This window comes from Sinohyriopsis cumingii, chromosome 13 (genome assembly GCF_028554795.1).
Source record: "Sinohyriopsis cumingii isolate HCF-2022 chromosome 13, ASM2855479v2, whole genome shotgun sequence".
Lineage (NCBI taxonomy): Eukaryota > Metazoa > Mollusca > Bivalvia > Unionida > Unionidae > Sinohyriopsis > Sinohyriopsis cumingii.
Window position 1 is genome coordinate 40,773,417 of NC_142973.1, and position 23,713 is coordinate 40,797,129.

Sequence of the window (23,713 nt, forward strand, 5' to 3'; positions counted from 1 at the left end):
AATACCTGAAATTTCGGGAGCCATGCCATGACCGCGTTATATCCAAATTCATGTTATAACGGAGTGTGTTATAGCGGGGTCCAACTGTACAGTGCAACCCCCCTATAAAGTGCCCAACTATAAAGTGAATTCGGATATAATGCAGTCATGGCGTGGCTCACAAAATTTTGTATATTCATTTGCAAATGAAAAAATATTTTTTGTTTAAAGTACATGAAATAGTGTATAAAAAATGTATTATTATGGGGAAAAGATCGCATATGAATTTGAATTTAATATGATCTTGGAGTGGTTCCTGAAATTTTAAATACAGTGGAACCTGTCTTGAAAGACCACCCCTTCTGCCAAAACATAATGGTCTCTCATGACAGGTGGTCTCTCATAACAGGTTATAACACTATATAATCTCTAAATCTGTACATGGAGAACCTGGTCTCTCAAGACAGGCGGTCTCTCATAGCAGTGGTCTCTCAAGACAGGTTTTACTGTACATGTATTTGTATTTTTCTCATACAAGGAATTTTTTTGTGTTTTTAAGTATGAGAAATAGTGTGTAAAATGTTTATTATCATTTTGGGGAAGAGTTCACGTATGAATTTTAATATAATACGATCGTGGCATAGCTTCTGAAATTTAACAATATCACCAGGTTCTTGAAGTGTTATGCCAAAATAAACATTATCGGAAATATTACTTATTACTGGTCAATGAGTAAAGCCATTAAGTCGTCTTTGTGATTCTCTTCAATTAACTCTGTATACAATTGTTGCTCAAACAATAACCAACATGTGTTTCTTCCTTAACTGCATACACAACCAAGCAGCAGACAAAAATAAACATCAAATCAACAAAAGCCGCCAACATGTTTGCTGGGCTTGGCAGTGTTATCAGACGCAATCAGTTGACCAGTAAATAATGTCCATTTTATTAGCTGGAAATTGAGAGGGCATTAAATTGTACATGTGTTCAGCTCAAACTTTTTTTTTAAAGTGACTCGTGACCATTGCAGACCTCCTGCACTTAGTTCTTGGGTTTTACATGGGTATGATGTTTGTTTATGAACTCGTTATTAATTTCCTATTTTTTTATAAAAATATTTCACTGTTATGGAAAAGCAAGTTCACAAACGCAAGTCATTCTCTGCACTTTGCGCAATGATTAGCATAGTAGTTTTCACACGTTTCTTTCGATATTCACAAAATCTGAAGTAAAAGTTATTGCACGCTGAAAGCATGTGCTTATTGGTAATTATTCTTGCTGTAGTCATTCAAATGAATAGGCGTACAAGCGTTAATTATTGGAAATTTGCAATGGATAAATGTACATAAAAATGCATATGAGAAAATTTTGGCATTATGAAATTTTTACAGACACCGTTTATAGACCCTGGAGCGTAATGAACCATACACGTGTTGCGTCTTTCTTAACCTAATTTTGCTGTTAACTTTTCCCATTGAATTCAGACACATAATGATGTGTGACAAAATTATTGAATAGTTTAAATATGTATGCAATTTTTGCAATGGAATTACGTATATTATGGATTAATTTCAAGCCCCAACGGTATAATATCAGACAGCAAGTAAATGGTGTTGATACTCTTTTCATGCTGTATATTAGACGTTGAATTCAGACACAATGATCTGGGAAAAAATTAATGAATATTGTAAATCTGTGTGCAATTTTTCAATGGAATGACATACATTATAGATGAACTAAATGCCACATCGTCATGATAGTAAACGGTGTTGATACCCTATTCATCATATACACTAGACATGAATACACATATATGTGCCAATGAGTTGTTCTCTGGAAAAAGTAAAATAATGTAAAACCCTGCATTAATGCAACCTCGATATTAACACGATCCAATTTTTTGGACCCCAATTATCACGTTATAGTGGGGTTCCACTGTATTATCATGGATTAAAGCTGAACTAGTGTTGAAATAATCAAGATAACAGTAAATATACTGATAGAAATACTAAATATTCATTCCTTACGGTACTTGCCGTAAAACACAAGCAACTCGTAATACCGTTGAAGTTAGAGTAAGTAAAACTTACTGATAACTTTATAGGTAACAAGTTGCAATATATACAAAAGCACTAATGTTGATCAAAACTTTGAAACAATTAATCTAGGAAATTTTTGAGTACTGGAAGAAATTTATTTTTATGATGTACATTTCAAAACTTAAACTGATGTATTTTGACTTAACAAAAATATAGATGCATATTTTATGGTCAATTACATTAATGAACTGCAAAGTAAAAAGTTATATCATAAATAAATGATGATAAGTATGAACAATAGACATTTGAAGATAAAAATGATAATTTCCAGGTTAAAAGTAATGAGCTTCTAAAAATAAATATTCTTAAAGAAATACAAACCCCATCTTGTTCCCCTTTCCAGTTGGGGACGTAGATATCAACAGCAGGAAAATTAACGGAGGAATTTTCTGAGGTGTTAGAGTTGTTATAGGCATGCTGTGAACAACCAGGGTACTCGGCTACATGTTTGTTATATTGCTGATAATTGAAGTGGGGAATGATTAGTAGTGAGAAAATGCAAACATGACTTACAGCAAAGTGAATACATTTGTATGGACTAACAGTTTTATTACCTACTTAGCAAAATGAATATCAGTGCTGAAACATCATGTATCAAAAATCTACACTGTAGTTTCAATTCAACATCAGAATTTGAATGCAAAACTTATACCTTCAGAGTGACATCAAGTGCCAAAAGTGAAATCTGCACTGTAATTTGAATTCTGCATTAGCTTCTTAATGCAAATCTTATGCCTTCAGAGTGAATTCCAATTTAGAGAGGAAAAATCATTGATCACATTTTCATGATAAAATCAAAGAGGTTTTAGTAGTGAGATTTTCTTTGTAGTGAGATTTTCTTTAATTTTTATCTCCAGAAAGACAACAAGGTACTCAAACTTTCATGTCATTAGAGATATAGAAAGCTTTGCTTGTTGAAACAGGAGAGGCAAGCATACCTCACTCTGGGTATTATAAAACATTTTTGTTTGTTCACAAGCTGGATTTAAACATGTACAGGCTAACTAGGACTTTAAAATATTATAACAAATTAGATTTATTGAACATTTTCACTCACAGGAGAAGAAAAAGTACAATTATATCAGGCAGTATTAACCACAAGGATTTTGACATCACTCAAAGCATGCATTTAAGGAAATGAATGCTTACCAAACTGTCAAGTGTAACCACTGAGAGATATATGAAAAGGGGTAAGATTTCTGAATATAGGAAGGTATTTTCTAAGGAAACAAGGTGCAGGGGATTTTTTACCCCTTGCCTCCAAACCCAAAATTGGATCAAATGGAATACATCTTTGAAAACATATATTGCTGAAATCTGGAGTTATACATTATGTAAAATATTTTAAAATATTTTATTATGGGATTGGGCCTAAATTTCAATCTCTGTGGGCCAAAAAACACTTGGGGCTAGAGTAAGACCTATCATTATGAAATAAATGGACTTGATCAATTCTGGAAGGTGGTAAAATTTGTGATCAATAGTAACCAATTATGCCCATATGTAGTTTTGTTACATATTTTGCTAGGCACTATATCAAAATTACCCTTGTTACATATTTTGCTAGGCACTATATCAAAATTACCCTTGTTACATATTTTGCTAGGCACTATGATCAAAATTACCTTTGTTACATATTTTGCTAGGCACTATATAAAAATTACCCTTATTACATATTTTGCTAGGCACTATGATCAAAATTACCCTTGTTACATATTTTGCTAGGCACTATATCAAAATTAACCTTGTTACATATTTTGCTAGGCACTATGATCAAAATTACCCTTGTTACATATTTTGCTAGGCACTATGATCAAAATTACCCTTGTTACATATTTTGCTAGGCACTATGATCAAAATTACCCTGGTTCATTTTAAGCAAGTTATAAAGATTGCAACTCTCAATCCACAAGAAATGTATTCACTTTTTCACAAACTTAACATAAAAAGTTGTACATATTAATAATAGCATTTCTTGAGGCTAAAAGCCCAACATGGTGAAACTTGTTGATTCATGTTCAAAGCCAAGAAAGCACATTCTCTGTATTCATGCATGCAAGTCCTTGATGTGATGATGGCAGATGTCATGAGAATTTTACAAGGTTTCACTTATGGTAGCAAACCTAGAAAATGTGTTCAAGGACAATGAGAAATTGTTAGTAAAAGGTAATCCCACTCTGCCACATTTTCAACTTGTATTTTATATATTTATGCTAGTATACAGTTTTAACTTTACTGAATGTATTTCACGTAAGACAGCTATATCCCAGATCTACAGTGCATTTAATCAACAATAATAGAAGTAAACAAAAATCATTAAAAAATAATAAATAAAATAATAATAATAATAACAACAGTAATACTAATAATGATAATACTAACATAATTATCCATGGAGAAGCCCCTATTTGATGGTTATTAAATGTTGACAAGTATTTACTAAACATATTTTGCCTGATAATAAGCCTACCATATATAGTCGCGTATAAGCCCGTTTGCATATAAGCCAACCCCTCCAAACTGAAGCGGTAAAACTGTTATAAAGTGCATGACCCGCGTATAAGCCAACCCATAATTTTTAGACTACCGGTACATCACAAGATGCACAAAGTGAGTTGTGAATACGTTTATTTCAGCAAATTACATTATCAAATAAAATGAAAGTAAGAAAGCTAATTTATATGTTGAAATAAAAACAATTCTAAAGTGTTAAGTTTTAATGGAAATTTAATTAATCCTCATTCTAAAATCATGAATTATAAAAGTTCTATCACTTTTAGAATCCTTCAAAATCTGGCTCTGTATCAGACTCGCCAAACAGTTCATGAAACTCGGCTTCTGTTACGGGCATGTTTTCATCATATACATCGTCATTGTATGATTCAATTGATCAAAATATGATTGGTTTCAGTGTGGACATAATTCAAGCATTGTGACAGTTTATAACTTTGAGCAGAAACCATGTCCACAACCATATCTCATTAAACAATACATCTGATTAGTAAAGTCATTGGCATTGTGCAACAAAACAAACCTATCAGAGATCTCGGAAACGCTTAATTATGTGTATTTGGACGCCAATTTTTTATCTGGGACGCAGAAAATCCCTGAGGCAGGAGTCCTCCGTACTCATGTTATAGGTGTGCGGCAAATTTCAAAGACTTGCCAGTCCTGCTTCAGCCACCCGCTTTGTGGGAAGATGTGATGATAATTAGCTATGCTGATATTTACAATGACAGAATTCAGTGACTGAAAGACCCCTTGATGTACATACATGTTGCCATTATAAGAGTACATCAAAAAGAACATGATGCAATAGCTGTGCGGCAAGATCAAAGGCTTTGATTGACTGGCAGCCAGATGCGAAAATGTACTTATATTTACAGTCATTGAATTCAGAGTCAGAAAGACCCAGAGATGTACATGTGGTCATTTATAAAAGTACATCAAATAAACAACTTTACCTTTCGTTACTGTGTTCATTTCCGAATGTATCAGAATAAGTAGTGCACGAGAATCAAGACATGTTGAGACTTAGACAAAATGCCATTCGTAATATGGATAAGTATTTTGGGGTTAAACGGCAAACTTACGAAGATTGTAACGAGATTCATAAGAGTGCTAAAGCTGCTAGCATTGATAGTTTGGATAGGACAGTAGCCAATTGTAAGAAAGTGTGTGATGCCTAGCTTAGTATTTGGAATAAGTCCTGACTTGGATTGACAAAATTCAGTATCACTGATGGACGAACAAGAGCTATTTAAGAGGTACACTGACTGACCATACTTTTTTTTAAATGCAGCTCGCCTTAGCCGGGTTAGTTTTAGTGTTGTATCAAAATGTATTCATCAGTACATCAGTAGCTAGGCTTAGTTTTGATATCAATTACGTTGACAAACAAATTCTTACCCATTCACAAGCATATGTTTTGATAGCTGACTGACCATTAACCCTTTTCCGAGTAAGGTAGCAACTATCAATTTCCTGCATGATACCCTTTAATGATAAAACATACAAACTTGTCTTTTAAGATCAGAATCGGTGATTATTAACTGCCTTGTGTACACTATTTCTTCATAAAATTAGTCTGAAACTCTAAGTGAACCATTAGGCCTAATGGAAGATAATGGCGGACTTCGTTAAGTCAGGGATGTACCAGTTTATTAGATTGTCTGTTTTCTAAACCATTGGGCAACTATTTTCAGAAAAATATACAGATCATTGAAAGCAACACCAAGGTATTATTTGATTAAAGATTTAACTTTAAATTGAAAATTATGTAGGCCAGAAAACGTATGGGACAATGCTATGTTGTGGAATTCGCAAGATGCGCTTTAAGGTCTAATCTGTGTTCCGACTTGACACGTATTTGCGAAAATACTGGGGGGGGGGGGGGGAAACAGCAAATAAGATTCTATTTAATAATTGCCTAAAATTACTACAAGGACGTAGACAAATAAATACACCAAAAAAAATTGCGATCATGTCAATGGACCATTTGTAATGAAGCTATATTATAGTGAGTGATTACATTACAAAAACCTCTCCTCCTACAAATAGATGCACGTACGTTTATGTTGATTCTGTAGGAAAGAAGGGACTGCAACTTTTGATGGTGGGATTCCTATTTTTACCAAAATGGGAGTCATGGACTCCTAGTTTTAAAATCCTAGCGAGATCTCTGCATATTATCCCCGAGGCATTTACCACAGATTAAGCATATGGTAGCTATTATACAACACTCAACCGCTAACAAACCACTTTGCTTTACTAATAACCAAACAACAGTAGTATATAAACTGTGGCTGCCGATTACTTCTAAAACACCTGTCAAAGAAATTCCACAAATTATATTGTTTTACAATTATTCATGCTGACGGTATATTGCCCTGTTATTTAACCTTCCTAAGCATGCGCGCAACAAACCCCTATGGAGCCTCTCGATATTGTTCCTTTAAGACTATCGTACATGTATTTCTACTCTCGATCAAAATGTTTGTCATATATACCTTCAGTATCATAATTCTTTTATTTTTTTTACGTAGATTCTTTTTACACTGAAATAAGTTAGCGTGCATTTGTACGATACCGTAGAGTTCAATGATTACTGATTAGCTGAGGGTTAAATACTTGACTGGAGATTACTAATATGGCGGTTCTTTTGGAAAATACATGCATCACCGTGGCTCAAATAACACGTATGGCTGCATTTTCTGGTGGATGGACATCTGTCAAATACACGTCAATACATTAAAACATGTTTTTCATTCATTATCCTACCACTTAAGTTAGAAATAAAATATTTGTTTCACTTCACGACAGCACAAATCTTATGAGCCATGTGGCATCATTAGGCATGTGATCTCATCTTCGGCGATCGACTGAAACAATAAATACTAAAAATCAAGGGAAAAAAGTGTTAAAAATTTCAGACTTGGACCTTGACCTGCAGATAAGCCGACCCCCATTCTTCCAGGCCTTATTTTTTTCCTAAATTTTTCGGCTTATACGCGAGTATATACGGTACCTCCTACTTTTCAACAAATTTATTAGGCTTGCCCATGGTCATATCAGTAGAAGCACACCATATAAAGAATAAAAGTCAGAGCAATTCAATTAGTCTACAGCACTAATCTCCCTTGCCCTGTATTACATACCCACACTACAAATATTTACGTGTATATACACAAAGATGTGTTTCTTATACTGGTGCTATTAACAGTTTCACAGAGGGGAGAAAATGATGGAGAGGGACAGTAAGATACTGTGAGGAAAATAAGAAAGGTAATTAAAAGCAGTCTAAACTAAAAGTATCCTGACTGATATGAAATGCCCCAAAAAATGATCAATCATATAAGTATACTGACTGATATGAAACACACCAAAAAAGGATCAATCATATAAGTATACTGACTGATATGAAACACCCCAAAACGGATCAATCATATAAGTATACTGACTGATATGAAACACCCCAAATAAGGATCAATCATATAAGTATACTGACTGATATGAAACACACCAAAAAAGGATCATTCATATAAGTATACTGACTGATATGAAACACACCAAAAAAGGATCAATCATATAAGTATATTGACTGATATGAAACACACCAAAAAAGGATCAATCATATAAGTATACTGACTGATATGAAACACACCAAAAAAGGATCAATCATATAAGTATATTGACTGATATGAAACACACCAAAAAAGGATCAATCATATAAGTATACTGACTGATATGAAACACCCCAAAAAAGGATCATTCATATAAGTATACTGACTGATATGAAACACACCAAAAAAGGATCAATCATATAAGTATACTGACTCAGGGATGGTCCTGGCTTTTAAAAAGCTGTCGCCAAAAAAATCGCCAACCTCAATATTTGGTCACCAATTTTCAAAACGTGTTGCCAGATCAAGTAGTGTACATTTTTTCAAGTGTTAATTTAGTCTATTAATGTAACAGGCAATGAAAATTACAAAAGATGGGTAGTTAATACTCTAATTACAACAAGCATTAACAAAATGTTACACAGTGTTACATGAAGATCCGTCGCGATTTTAGGGCTGCCCACTTGTTGAATGCAGTTTCAAAGTCTAATTTTTCACACCTGTACATGCTCATTCTCATTAAATTCTCGAGAGATGAGATGCAGAGTTTATTTCTGATGTCAGTTTTTATGAGGTTCATCTTACTGAATCCACGTTCACAGTCTACAGTGCTGACAGGTGACACCAGTAGTCTCTCAGCAGCCCCCCTCCCCTTATGGCTAGCTTCACAAAGCTTCAGAGGCGTAGCTGGTGGGGGGGGCAGGGGGTACATATGTCCCCGGGCGCCAAGGTACAGGGGCGCCAAAATGAGGCTTACAACGTTACATTATAATAAGTAAACAAGGGTAATATTCAAAAATGTGATTAAACAGGGAGGGGGCTGGGGCGCCAATTTTTAGTTCGTCCCCAGGAGCAAAATATCATAGCTACGCCTCTGCAAAGCTTGTAGTGAATTGCTTCCTAATTACCAAGAATGATCACTGAATGCTGTATAAATTTTCTCGACAAGCAAAATATGATCTCCATTCCCACGAATGAAACTTAAGGTGTCAACACCTGGCAATACTGGACCGTATATATAAGCATAAATTCACACCCAATTTAGGGATTCTTTCACTCCTGTATTTTGAGAAATAAATAATTGTTATTAATTATGCAAAACTGTTTTTTTTTTGTGCTATTTCTTGTTGTGGAGTTTAAGTCTCTGCAGCCGTAACATGGATTGATGGCAAAAGGAAAAGATCAATGAGTAAAATGCTGCACTGGCGACAGATATAATTGTGACTGAGATTTTTTTCCATTTGCTTTGTATTTATACGCAGTAGTCGGTACTTCAAAGGTTATCAGTTTTCTATGAAGGTTCAGCAAAACTATTATATTGGTATATGTAAAAAAAAACAACAAACAACAGAAGGATTAGCCATTCAATTAATTGTATCTGTTCTATTCGCGTCTTCAGAAGTCGGTCAGTTGTAGGTATAGTTCGGTAGCATGACTGACAGTATCACAGCATACAGTACTCAGCCCAGATGTCAGCATAGCAGATTATGATGTAACAATACACTGTAAAGATGGGGTTGTAATACGAACAAAGGATCGTTTGTGTAACAGATTGATTTCAATGCATTGCTTAGTCAAATTTGTGGCTTCCTTTCGTTCTCCCTTTTAATGTATCCAGTCCAAATCCATGATTGTATGTACAAATTAAATAACCAAAAAGTCTGTCGCCAAAAATATCGCCAGATGGGATATTTTCGTCGCCAATAAGGAAAAAAAAAATCGCAATTTGCGACATTGGCGAAGCCCAGGACGATCCCTGCTGACTGATATGAAACACACCAAAAAAGGATCATTCATATAAGTATACTGACTGATATGAAACACACCAAAAAAGGATCAATCATATAAGTATACTGACTGATATGAAACACCCCAAAAAAGGATCATTCATATAAGTATATTGACTGATATGAAACACCCCAAAAAAGGATCAATCATATAAGTATACTGACTGATATGAAACTCCCCAAATAACTCAATAACAAGTTTATTACAGGATTTATTTTACACTGACTTAATATAAAGTTTATTAAGGGATTTATTTTACACTGACTCAATAACAAGTTTAATAAGGTATTTATTTTCCACTGACTCAATAACAAGTTCATTAAGGGATTTATTTTACACTGACTCAATAACAAGTTCTGACACCTTAGATGACACTCTCTCATCAACTCAGATCTTATGTGACATGCTCTCAATGACTCGGGTCTCATGTGACACATTGTTAATGGCTTAGTATAACATGTTTTTTACAGTGGAGGAAACTACCAACCTTTTATTTGCAACCAAATACTATTAACTGTTCAGAACTCTGGACAATACATATGCAACGTGAGCACATTATCACACAAAAAAACACCCCCCAAGTGCAAAAACTTTGAATTTTCAATTTGATTTTTTATACTAATGACATGAATATGAGGCTTCAGAATTATCTCCCTTTAGACCAATTTAAGAATATATTCAATTGCAATAAGGTCCATATCACACAAAAATGATTTAGTTCCGACTTTCTGAGTAGTTTCAAATTATGTGCTCACTTACATATATTATTTCAAGATTGGAATCAGGCTTTCATTTTACATTATGTGTATGAACATGAACAGGAATCATTAAATGTATAAACATGACACATTTTTCAAACAAATATTTGTCTTCCTGATGCCATAGTTAATTTTCAAGGTCATATCAATTGTGACTTCATAAAAATGTTTTAGGTTTAAAAACAAATTATCATGGAGCGAAATACCCTATACATGTATACATTAAAATAAAATAATTAAAACACTTTTCATGCTCTTCAACAAACAATTCTGACAATCTATATAGCATTTATTTATGTTTGTATGTATTTCTGAATTTTTGATTACCTAACCCATTTTCATGTTCCTAATGAGTTATAACAATAGTTATTCTCTCACTAAGACGCAAGACACCATAAATATTTATGTAAAATTTACAGTGAAGCATAAAAAATCCTGATGGGACCACAAATAATGTTCTTTATGGATAGTCATCCTCTGTACTGAGTAAAAATATACTGATAAACTTGAAAAAGGAAAGTCATAAATGTTATTAATTATAAATTTTGTCCTTCACCATAAAGTGTACTTTATATGGAGGTGTCCAATATAGCAAGCTACAGTGTGCCTGGTAATGTTCATTATCCCTAGAAGCTAATACTAAATCCTAAAATCTATACAAACTGCAGCATCCTGATACAATCTTGTGGGCAATCTATATAAATTGCAGCATCCTGATACAATCTTGTAGGCAATCTATACAAACTGCAGCATCCCGATACAACCTTATACACAATATATACAAAGTGCAGCATCCTGATACAACCTTGTAGGTAATCTATACAAATAGCAGCATCCCAATACAACCATGTAGGCAATCTATACAAACTACAGCATTCTGATACAACCATGTAGGCAATCTATACAAATTACAGCATTCTGATACAACCATGTAGGTAATCTATACAAATAGCAGCATCCCGATACAACCATGTAGGCAATCTATACAAATTGCAGCATCCAGATACAACCTTGTAGGCAATCTATACAAACTACAGTATCTTGATACAACCTTGTAGGCATTCAATACAAATTACAGCATTGGCATTTTAACATAAAGAATTCAAAATTTCAGAATTAAAAACTTTAGCTCATAAACATCAAAAGTAATGATTTTTCTAAGTTCCTGAAAATCTTTCAAATTAAACTTGTTTCAATTAGGATTACTTGCATTCAGTGATTTTTTTTATTTGTACAACTTGTACTAATAGCCAAAGAGAAATATACTTGGTTTTAGGGAAGTAATACCTCACTGACACTTCTTTCATTGTCATTTCTTTTTGGTGATTTTCCCTCACTATGCTTATCTCTCAGAGAACCACTTCTCACAAATTTAAACTTCTCTCCTGAAAAAGAAGCATATTATCACATAAAATTTTACTCCTTCATTATATTGCTGTCCATGGCAGCCTTATAGTAAGACCATCTCATAATGAAGTACATAAATACATCACTCCCTCATTATAATGCTGTCATGACAGACTTATAGTAAGACCATCTTATAATGAAGTACATAAATACATCACTCCCTCATTATAATGCTGTCATGACAGCCTTATAGTAAGACAACCTTATAATGAAGTACATAAACACATCACTCCTTCATTATAATGCTGTCAGGGCAGCCATATTGTAAGACCACCTTATAATGAAGTACTTAAATACATCACTCCCTCATTATATTACTGGTTCTTGCAGCCTTATAGTGACACCACCTTATAATAAAGTACATAAATACATCACTCCCTCATTATAATGCTGTCCATGGCAGCCTTATAGTGAGGCTACCTTATAATGAAGTACATAATACATATAATTCTACTAAGGACATAATATAATGACAATCATCTGAAAACCCACCTTATAACAGGAACATTGTTACAATGAAGGGTATTATAGTGAAGGAATGATGTATATGTCCATTTGAAATGTGACATTAATTTCACTCTGAAAATACAATGATAGCAAATCATTAACAGAAAAGTTAGGCAATCTGTCACATAATGCAACATTGCTGATTGTTTCCTTCATTAAAGGGCATTATATATTCAAGGCAAAAAAGCCACTTGTTTGAATCACTTTTACATTTGCTATTCTGAACAAAAATTCAATTTTTTCTTCTTATGATTAATCCATAAATTGATTTTTAAATTTCTGCAGAAAGATGGCTTTAAGTATTTTAGCATTTGAAAGAGCTTTCATTTGAATAAACAGATCTTCTATACTGACCCTTCATCAAGTTACTGATTGACAATGTTACTAATTAGCAAACAGCATATCTGGGCTACATGAAGTGTATAGCATTAACATAATCAATACCTGGCAAATGTAACATTTTTCCCTATCCAGTGTATAAAGAATGTTACAATCATGAAAAATCAAAGCAGAAAACTGACATATGGATTGATTCAGTAACCATTACCAAAGATTTATTTTGTCCAGAGATACTTCAGAACAAGATCCATTTCTGATTTGTTTCTGTTAGTTTTCAGCAAACTTTCAGGGAATATTTGTCTTTGTCATAAAGTATTTTGTTTATCTCTATTGCAGGCCTTTCTTATTCTAAATTGGAATATAAATTTAGGAAAATCCAGACTCTTAAAATCTTTCATTTCATGCACCAAGTAATATACAAATCTAACACACCTTAATTTCCCCATTAGTCTGTGACAGTGCTGTATTACATTGTAGTCTGAGTTAGTACTCCTTAAAATGTGTAAAAAGAAAGTGAACTATAAGCACTGCAAACAGTACACAATATACTACCCAACTTACAACACTTTCACTACTAATGACCTCAACCACTAAGTTTAAGGTCCTGACTGCTGTATGATAAGGTGTGGACATGGGTAAAGTTTCATCAGAATATTTGACAGAATTAAAAAGTGACTACCTGCATAAAGTAACTGTCCATTAACTTATATTATCCCTTGTTGTGACCTTGACATTGAGGTAGTGAGCATACGACTGTGAACATGTTAGACAAGTCAAGATATATAACATTTCCTAAAGTATCTTCATTGGTTCAAAAGTTCTAGCTCTACATGGATAATAATAATAATAATAATAATAATAATAATAATAATAATAATATTAATAATAATAATGACTTTATTTAGAAACCGTAACTTTGATTATGCATCTTAAGGCCATCTTTTATGTACTATGTATCTTTGGTACTCTATAGTTAATAGTTTTACTTTCAGAAAGGTGATCTTTAGAGATAATTTTTGCATTCTCTCAAAAAGAACTAAGTCAGTTTAGGAAGTTTTCATTACACTGATAGATTTTCAGACTTTCAGGCAAATTTTCGTGGTCTACAAGATCAAAAGCTTTAAGAAAATCAACCATAACAGTGCCAACTATTTCTCCTTTATATGATGTTTGTAGCTGTTTATCAATCACAGATACCAATGCAGTTTCGCATGAGTGATTCTGTCAAAAGCCAGACTGATTATCATGAATAAGATTATAAGAGTTCAAAAAGCTGAAAAAGGAATCATGTATTTGTTTTTCTAGTAATCTGAATTAACAAGGAAGGATAGAGATGGGTCTGTAGTTATTTACATCACCTTTTGTTCCAGCTTTATGCAATGGTGTTACTTTATCAGTTTTCCAAGTCTGTGGAAATTTTATATTGTATTAGACTGAATACTTTGATTGCAAATAAAACCTATACTCTCTACTATATAACAGGTGCAGCTGCCTTAAGTAGCCTTGGTCCAATCATATCTAGTTCTGTGGTTTTATGATCATCCATTTTTGTAATGTAATTCAACACAAATTCAGGACTCATTTCTGGAATTTAAACTTTAAAGGTCAGCTATTTATATTTTCCCTTGCTGTGACAATGCCCCTGAGACAGGGATGTTGCAATGGTTATGTCACACACTGTCTAGTAATGATATAAAACTGGTTACATTTCATTAAAATAGTTTCATTGGTTCAAAAGTTATACTCTAGACAAGGATACAAGTCACAGTCATATTTTGCTTCGCTATGGGGGGTGGGCATGGTTATGAAATGTGACACACCATCAAAACATACAAATATTTTGCTGAAAAAGTTTTATTAGATTATCTTCAGTGATTTCAAATGTATACTAAAAAAACAATATACAAGTCAGAGAATGATACATTTCCTTGATGTAATCATAACCTGCCAGTCACAGCTAATATAATCTACACACTGTCTTGACATGATATATATTTGGGGAAAATTTAATAAAAATCCCTTTAACTGTTACAATGTTATGGGCCTGACAAGCAATATTAATGTATAGGCTTTCATATGGACAACACTATAGCATAATACACCTCTCACTTGATAATTTGTATACAATGGGGTCCAAAAAACACAGCACTACAAGGAAGGGCACAAGTTCCCAAGGGACCTCAAAAAATTTAGAAGGGATGCCATCCTGCTGGACATTGAGGAAGCCTGGAAGGAGGGGTATGGTACACTGGGCTGTTGAAAGAATGAATACTCTTTTTAGAATTATCTTGGGAATAACTGTCAATAACAAAGTTTTTCTAATGAAGCTGCTTGCTTTTTGTAAAAATTACCTTTAGTTTCAAGATACCCAACCTTTGGAAAATCGTTAACAATATTGCTCCAACTGGTTTCAGCAACCATCACATGCACACAAATTCATTAAGTATTATGTAGCTGCTTTTATTGTTGCTGATTCACATCAAAACAAGATTCTTCCCCCACCCAAACAGGGGCATTTATTTAATAAAGAACAACTGTCAACACTGAAGCTTAATTTTTGTTATATTGTTATATTGTTCTATTAGTGAAAAACTGAAGCTGTAATTTAGCTGCAAGTTATAGTGAAACTTCTCCCCATCCTTGAGGAAATCTCTGAGTGCCAATTCTAGAATACTGATTTCACTCTGGAACTTGCTTCTCCATAATAAGCTGTATCTGTGATACAAATCTTATCATTCATCAAGTACTCATTTTGCTCACTTTCTTTGTATTTCAGTTTTATCTTTAAATTCAGTCTGTGTGTATCATCATAAATGACATATGCCCTCTTGTAATCAAACATGAAAAGTGCCAATCAACTGTCACATTGATGCCCGAGAGCATTACTGTGAGAACTCAATTATGCAGCAACTGGGTTTTGATATCTGATTGAAGTGCTTGCTGCATTGTTACAATAAATTAAAATTCACCCTTCCTTGCATTATCATATCATTATGTCTTTTCAAATCCAGCACTGTCAGCATGGGTATGAGTCTTGGATTTGGCCAATGTAGGTATGTGAGAAAGCTTGCCAGTAGCTTCTTGTGGGTTGGTGGTTCTTTCCGGGGGTTTTCCTGGGTTCTTCCTCCACCATTTATAGTGGTTGCCGTATATAGTCTATCTTGTGCTGAAAAATGGCATTAAACCCTACAACAACAACAAATCCAGCAAAGTGGGTAGAACAAAATAAGATAAAATCTGTGCAAATCCTATCTGCAAAAGAGCTAGCAGTTGATCATGTGGCAACTCATTTGAGCTGACCAACCAGACACAGTTTTAAATATTATGTCAAGATTCAATTAACATAATTAACAATAATCAGTGGTCTATGCTACTCACTCAAAAATGTAATCAAGGACAGCAAGGGAACAAAACAAAAAGCATTCTCAGAACATGACAAACTATGTTTAATATACATGGTTCATTATGGGGATGCCAGTTCAAGTTTGTAGTGAACTAAAAATCCCAAATTTGTACCCAGAGGTTTACTGAAGGATGAGCAGAAATTTCAGAATTACCTGAAATTAAATCATTATCAACATTTTGCTTAAAGAACAAACAAAAAAAATTGAGTTTCAGCATTGTTGTTTCTTGAAATAATTATCCATTATTTTCAACAACAAAAAATAATCTAGTTTTTTATCATGAATCAACAGTAACACTAGAATATATCCACATTCAGTCAAAAAGCAGTGATGTAATACACAATGTTTTGACTGGAACACATGTGATGCATGTTGAAACATCTTGGAGTAATGTTTTTAATGATCTTTCAAAGATTAGCTACCTTGAAAATAGCTTGGTTCACAGTATTAAGAGGTTAGGGTGAGGACTGGTTGGCCTGGTGTCAGGATAACGTGACTGGGTGGGACACCATGCTACATGCCTGCAGCATGATGCCCCAGTGCCAGACATCACTATAAACTGCCACAATGCAGACATCATAGCGATATGACTGAAAAATTGTTAAAGCTACGTTAAAATCCAAAGCACACACACACACAAATATATTGTAACTATATATTAACTTTGTACTAAAATATCATATAAATCTGTTTATTCTAATTAACAAGAAATATTAATGAGGCAATGCAATGTAAGGCTGCAGTCTTTATTGCAGGAGTTAAATCTTAATAGAAAAGAAAGCAATCTCTTGCTGGTGAATGCTTACCAACAGCACCAACCAATGACTTGAGTGAGCGTGACTTGTTCCCTTTCATATCTGGGTTGAGGACACCTTCTGTCTTACTCTTAACATGGAAAGTCACTCGCACCTCAAGCTCGCCTCGATTCTTATTATCAGGTTTGTGAGGCTTGCCTCTCAACTGAAGCCATCTAAAATGTTTTGAATAAGGTGATTATCAAACAAGACATGGTTCTTATTAATACAAAGCCTCAAAGCAAATTTGGATTGAATACATTAAGTTGCTAAGAAGTTGATGAATGGAAATGAGATCTGTGACATAAGGAAAGTGGCAACAAGTTGACAAAGGCTTAGAATGTCCAACAACATAGGCAAAGTGAAATAATTTTCTAACATACCTGTCCAGGACAAATTAATTTTTTCGATGTCAAAAAGTTTGACATCTACAGATTTTGAACTGGTTCATAGCCAGAAAGCAAAATCTTTCAAATTAATTAATTTTGCTTTTTCTAATTACTTAAGTAAATGAGGGCATATAACCACATTACTTAAGTAAATCAAATCATTCAACAGAATTTATCAACAGGTCTATCTGCTGTGACCAGCACTCAAAAGAACACATTACTGTACCACCAGCAAACACATTACTACCACCAGCACTCAAAAGAACACATGCCAAATGTGTTCATATACACTAACTGCTGACAATTTGGTGTGTATATGTCAGTCTAACTTGACCATAAGGGTCAGTAAGGTGGCTTTGGCTGGGCAGAGACAATGGATTTGCAGTTCAAGGTTTCATACCTTATATAACCAAGTGGAAGTAATGTACTAATTCTAACATGGAGAAGACCCCCCACACACACACACACACATACACTTACAAATGCAATTCATGGCTCTAATAATACTGATTTATTTAAAACCTGTAATGCTGTAGAGAATGATGATGCCAAACCTACAGTTCAAGTAGCTCTTTAATTGGTGTGCTGTTATAAAAGTAACATCCATGAAAGCAGTCATTCATTAGGACATATTTATGGTGACTGATTCAAAAATTAAATTTAGGCAATGAAAAATACACTATCTCCTTACCGTATATACTGCCTGAACTATTCAATCTAGTTCTTAATTTTTCTTTTGAAAAACTATTGAGATTCAAATTTTGAAAAATATATTGTGACCTCTAAAATAAGTTTTATGTATTTAAATAAAAATGTACAGACTACAGCATGTCGAAGTGAAATACTTTGAATAAAGCTACAGGCGAATCTTAAGGGGCTGGATTTTAGTAGAGTAACATTAGCAAGAAATGTAGAAGCCAACTATAAAAAGATTAAGAGAAGCATATGGTCCCAGATTTTCATCACATACTTCAAAATTCCAGGGTTTATTTCATTTCTTTCTAATTGGTCTGCAACATTAAAATTCTCTCATTATCCTGAAATCTCACAGCAAGGCTCTCTCTCTCTCTCGCTCTCTCTGCATATCTGACAAAATGTGCTTTGATTGTCTGTTTTTCAGACCAAAAATCTGTATATCTGACTAAACATGTTTTCACTGTCTGTATATCTGACTAAACATGTTTTCATTGTCTGTACATCTGACTAAACATGTTTTCATTGTTTGTATATCTGACTAAACATGTTCTGATTGTATGTCTGATCAAATGTGTTTTGATTGTCTGCATGTCTGACAAAATGTGCTTCGATTGTCTGTTTTTCAGACCAAAAGTGTTTTCATTGTCTGTACATCTGACTAAACATGTTTTCATTGTCTGTATGTCTGACTAAACATGTTCTGATTGTATGTCTGACAAGACATGTAATAACACAATAAGCATCCAACTGAACATAATGCAGTATTTCACCATGATGAGAAATTTTAGAATTTTCACATAGAATCCAAGGCTTGAACGACTTACTGGTTTCTGGGTCTGTCGTATATACTGTACTCCCAGAGTGGAACTGAGATATAGCCAAGGAATTCATCAGACAGTAGCCCTCTGTGCATAACAAACACTTCCACTTCGGACTTCAAGGTGGATATGGTGCTGAAAAATTACAATCAACTACGAAGAATTCTTTATATGTAAAATAACGAAACTCCAGCCTATTTTTTGTTGTTGCTTTGTTTAGTTCCCCATTCTTAAACCCTGAATTCCACACCAAGAGGATTTATCAAAATTCTAAAACTACTGTTAACGTGAACAAACCATTCCTGATCGTACTGGAGCGCACTAAGTCTCTACCTTGTAATGATGCAGGTATTGCACAACATTATGCATGCATCCATTCATGCATACAAATGGTACGTATACGATCATATGACCCTATCCTTGCACTGCCTAAATACTCATAAAACGTGAACCATTGATATTCCCGTAACTGATTTAATCTATAATTTTAGAATCAGAACCCCAACAACAATATTTTGGTGTAATACATATGACTGACTGGGGTTCAGATTTCGAATGCTACTATCCAATCAGCCTGGGTCAGCTGTCCTGGTGCATTCTTAGGCAAGGCACTTTACTCCAAATGCAACGGCATTTACAACCTACCAGTACTGCTTTGCCATAAAGCACCAAACCAAAACACAGAATAAATAGATTTTCCATCTTTATTTATGGATGCTTGCTTGGTTGTCTTGATACTAAGCATCCTTACAATTCAATAAAGATGGAAAATCCCACGAACATAAAAAACTGTTTTAATTAAAAAATCCCTTGTCCCTCTAAGAAGCCCTGAACATACCAAGAGATCTGCTGAAGAAGTACAATTTTATGTAGGTCAGAATTCTAAAAGTGAAAGAAAATTTTGAATTTGGTGCTGTTTCATAGAAATCTCAAATTTTTGATATGTAGAAGATTTGTTTTTCTCATCATAATTAATAACTATATGCATAAAAATATGTTTTTAATGTTTTTCAGCAAAATTTAAATTCTGTGGTTCCTCAGTATAAATATATATGAGTCAATGTTTAGATTGATTAGATGTCATCTGATGACCTTCAAGAAAAATGCAATAACTATAATCAAATGATGTCAGAAATAATTTCACAGTATAAATGTTGCCTATTCATGTACTTTGTCTAGCATTCTAATCTGAAATAAACTTTAGGTAAAAAATTTCAAAATGCCTGCAGATCTGCTTTATTCTCTCATTTTTAGACTTGTATAAATGATGTCAGGGACTTTGTTTCTATAATAATTGCTTGCAAAAATGCTCCATTTAGTATTCAATCTAACATTTATCAGTTTGAAGAAAAACAAATTCTGAAAAAATGGAAATTATTAAAGAAGACACCAATACTTTCTGAGTTAAGACTTAAGTTTAATGAGAAAATTATCTGGAACAAAACTCCATAAAGCAGCCATCATCTATCTGGTACTGTAACACTAAGTACTTACATATTTGTTTCGACCATGGTTGTAGTTGGTAACGAATTTGGAAAATTCATGTACCAAACTAGGAAATGGCATTAATTGTGAATTATAGCTGCAAATGTATCATACGGATAAGGTCTTAATGAAACATATATCAAATTTTGAGCAAATACATTGACATTAAAAATGACTAATAATTACAGATTTACTTTAAGGCACAAAAAAATGTTTCCTACTGCACTGGTTTTAAAATTAGGGTAGGTGGGTAGGTATTATTTTTTTTTAACATCATATATATTATATTGATTAGTACATGTATATATAATGTGCTAAGCACTTCAAGTACCAGCCACAATGAGCTCAATTAGATGCGCAAATCACTTTTGGCAATTTTTTTTATTTACCAGGGGGTGGGGTGGGGAGATTACTAAGTTCAGCAATGAAAAGGCCAACCACAAACACACATATTTTTCTTTTGGCTTAAGTGCAAATGTTCATCCTTACCATGAAGATATATTACACTTGAAATCCATCACTGTATTGAATTCCATACTCAGAACACCAAAGGACTATCTTATTAACAATTAGATAACTTGAACCTCTGGCCATATATTGTTACTCACAAGATACCTTCAGGTAATTGTGACTAAGACCTCATCCATTTGAGAGATCACTTTCTTGTGAGACTATCTGTCATTTATTGTCAGATTCCTAAAGGCATTAAATATTTTGCCATAATACATGTAAAAATCAAGAAGCCAGCCTTCATATATATTTGCTAAAATTTGGTAAAAATGAAGGATGGGGATGTTTCTTTGTGTTTTTTTAATTTATATACAAGACCTACCATCATAATCTAAATTTCTGTTTCAGAACTAACTTTTCTGATACAGAGATAAACCAATTATTTGAGGGTCTCAAAGGAAACCAGATTAATTTGTATTCTAAGTGAGCAATCTTCATTAAATTATTATTGTCATTTATGATGATGGGCTTAGCACTGGACAAATAAAGATGCAATAACAAAATCAGTAATGGCACATTATATGGACGCTGGTCGATAATAATCATTTTGAGTAGGGCATGGTTGAATCTAGAGGTTACTGCCCAATGGGTCTCAAATTAATCACCATTTTTTTCTTATCTGATATATTATCACTGTGACCTTGTACTAAACTTATTATGCAAACACAATTTTTCTTCTATCAGTTAAAGTTACCTTAAGGTCTGACCTTCTGATCTCAAAATCTTTCTTAACCAACATGCAGGTCATTCACAAATTTTTGTGAAGGAACACAATCAAAAGATGAAATTTTTCTACAGAAACCAATTTTCTTCTTAGAGTGACCTTGACCTCTGAACCTCCAAATTCATAGGCTTCTTCCTTATGCCAAGTGCAAGCCATCCAAAAAGTGTGGTCGCCGTAGATTTTGGAAAACTCAAACCATTGTGCAGAAACACAATTAGCAGCTGACAGATATATGGACAATGTCATAACATAATATATTTTGCCTTATGGGTAAGTGGTCATATGATAGCATTATTTTGATGCTGAACAAGTCAGCAACCCCATTTCATCAAATATACTCTTCCTGTTAGGTAATTACTATTCCATTATATTTTATGTGCACTTTAAGGAAAATGGCTTTTGTTCACAAATGAAATGTGTGTGTGTGTATGTATGTATGTATGTATGTATGTATGTATGTATGTATGTTTAATAGAATAGCAACATAATCCTGGGTTTATAATGCCAATTGAAAGTTTACAAAATGCAAAGGAAAAGTTTTAATATCTACAGGAAGATATAGCCTTGAAAACAAACATCAAAATTTAGTGCTACAATATAAAATACAAGGTACTGATGTCTTTCTTCATAAAAGAAAATAAAAGACAGGAATGACAAAACAAAATCTTTGAAATATTGGGTCATAATTTTTTGCTAAATAAACTGCATGCTTTTAAAAAGTCCAAGATTTTATCAGGTTTACATCATCAACAATCAAAAGGTGTGTGTGTCACTGGGTGGAAGTTAATACACTTGACAAGAATGATAGATATTGTCGCAGTATGAGCTCTGATCAAGGTTTGCCCTCCAGAAGGTATGCATGGGTCAGGTATGTGTGTCACATATGTGCAAAATACCACCTCATCTATGCAATTTTCTCTATTCAAGGGATCACACTCTCCAATGACAGGTTTGATGTTCTGAAGTATGTTTGTGGAGTTTTCACTCCACATATTTTGTTAAGTATTCTTACATGCAGATTTATATATTTAAGTCACTATATACAATTGTCAATTCAGAAATGGGTAATACCCTAACAGCTTTGGCTGCTTTATCTGCCCTTTTATTACCCAAGTACCAATGTGACAAGGCAGGCAAAAGAACAGAATACTTCTTCCAGATTTTGTAAGCAAATCATATTTCTCTAAGATTTTGGATATTAACCCATTGTCAAATGCAAATTTTGCAATGCTTTTAATGTGGAAAAGGAGTCTGAAAAGACAACAAAATATGTTTTTAAGGTTTTGATGTAATTCAAAAATCTCTGCAAAAATATGAAGGCTTTATCCAGTAACTGGCTCAAGATGGCACCATCCGATGTTGTAACAGCAGAGGCAACCTTGTATCCATTACTCTAACTGTATACAGGCATGTATGGCCATATTAGGGGGCTCTGATTTCAATGTATTTACTCTGAAAAATGAGAGGATAGAGGACATTATGTTATGGAAAAGATCAAATATTAATTTAGATCGGGGGGGGGGGTGAGTGTATGAAGGCAGTGATGGCTTGGGAACAGAAAATATTGCAGTACTGACAAGACTAACTTTTGCTGCTTCAACATGATGATGCATTCCTATGCTAAAAGTTAGAATGAAACTTGGTTTCCAGTCATACAATATTTGGTATCTGGACCTAAACACAACATCATATGTGGGGTTAGGTGGATTACAGAATAGTTTGAAAGTACAGTGTATACTGAAGAGCCAATTTCAGATAAAGTAATTAAATCATCCCAGACAAAATCTAAGTCCCTGCAAAGGATCAAGCATCTGCAGGCAATCCATACACATGTGAGCCATAGTCAAGTTTAGATCTTACTTGAGTCCTGTATAACTGAAGTAAGATCTTCCAG

The 23,713-nt window shown here is 33.8% G+C and overlaps 1 protein-coding gene across 2 annotated transcripts in view; it reads right to left on the reverse strand.

The window, feature by feature from the left end:
- LOC149785272 (rab11 family-interacting protein 2-like) overlaps positions 1–23,713 on the reverse strand; it is a 77,104-nt gene that overhangs the window by 20,057 nt on the left and 33,334 nt on the right. Inside the window, exons 4-7 of one of the 2 annotated variants that reach the window (XM_089979139.1) lie at positions 19,107–19,235; positions 17,210–17,373; positions 12,034–12,131; positions 2,400–2,537 (exon numbers count right to left, since the gene is read on the reverse strand). In XM_089979139.1, coding sequence (XP_089835265.1) covers positions 2,400–2,537; positions 12,034–12,131; positions 17,210–17,373; positions 19,107–19,235 — 529 coding nt within the window. The remainder of the gene's footprint in view (positions 1–2,399; positions 2,538–12,033; positions 12,132–17,209; positions 17,374–19,106; positions 19,236–23,713) is intronic. The other variant, XM_089979140.1, reaches the window with a different exon arrangement.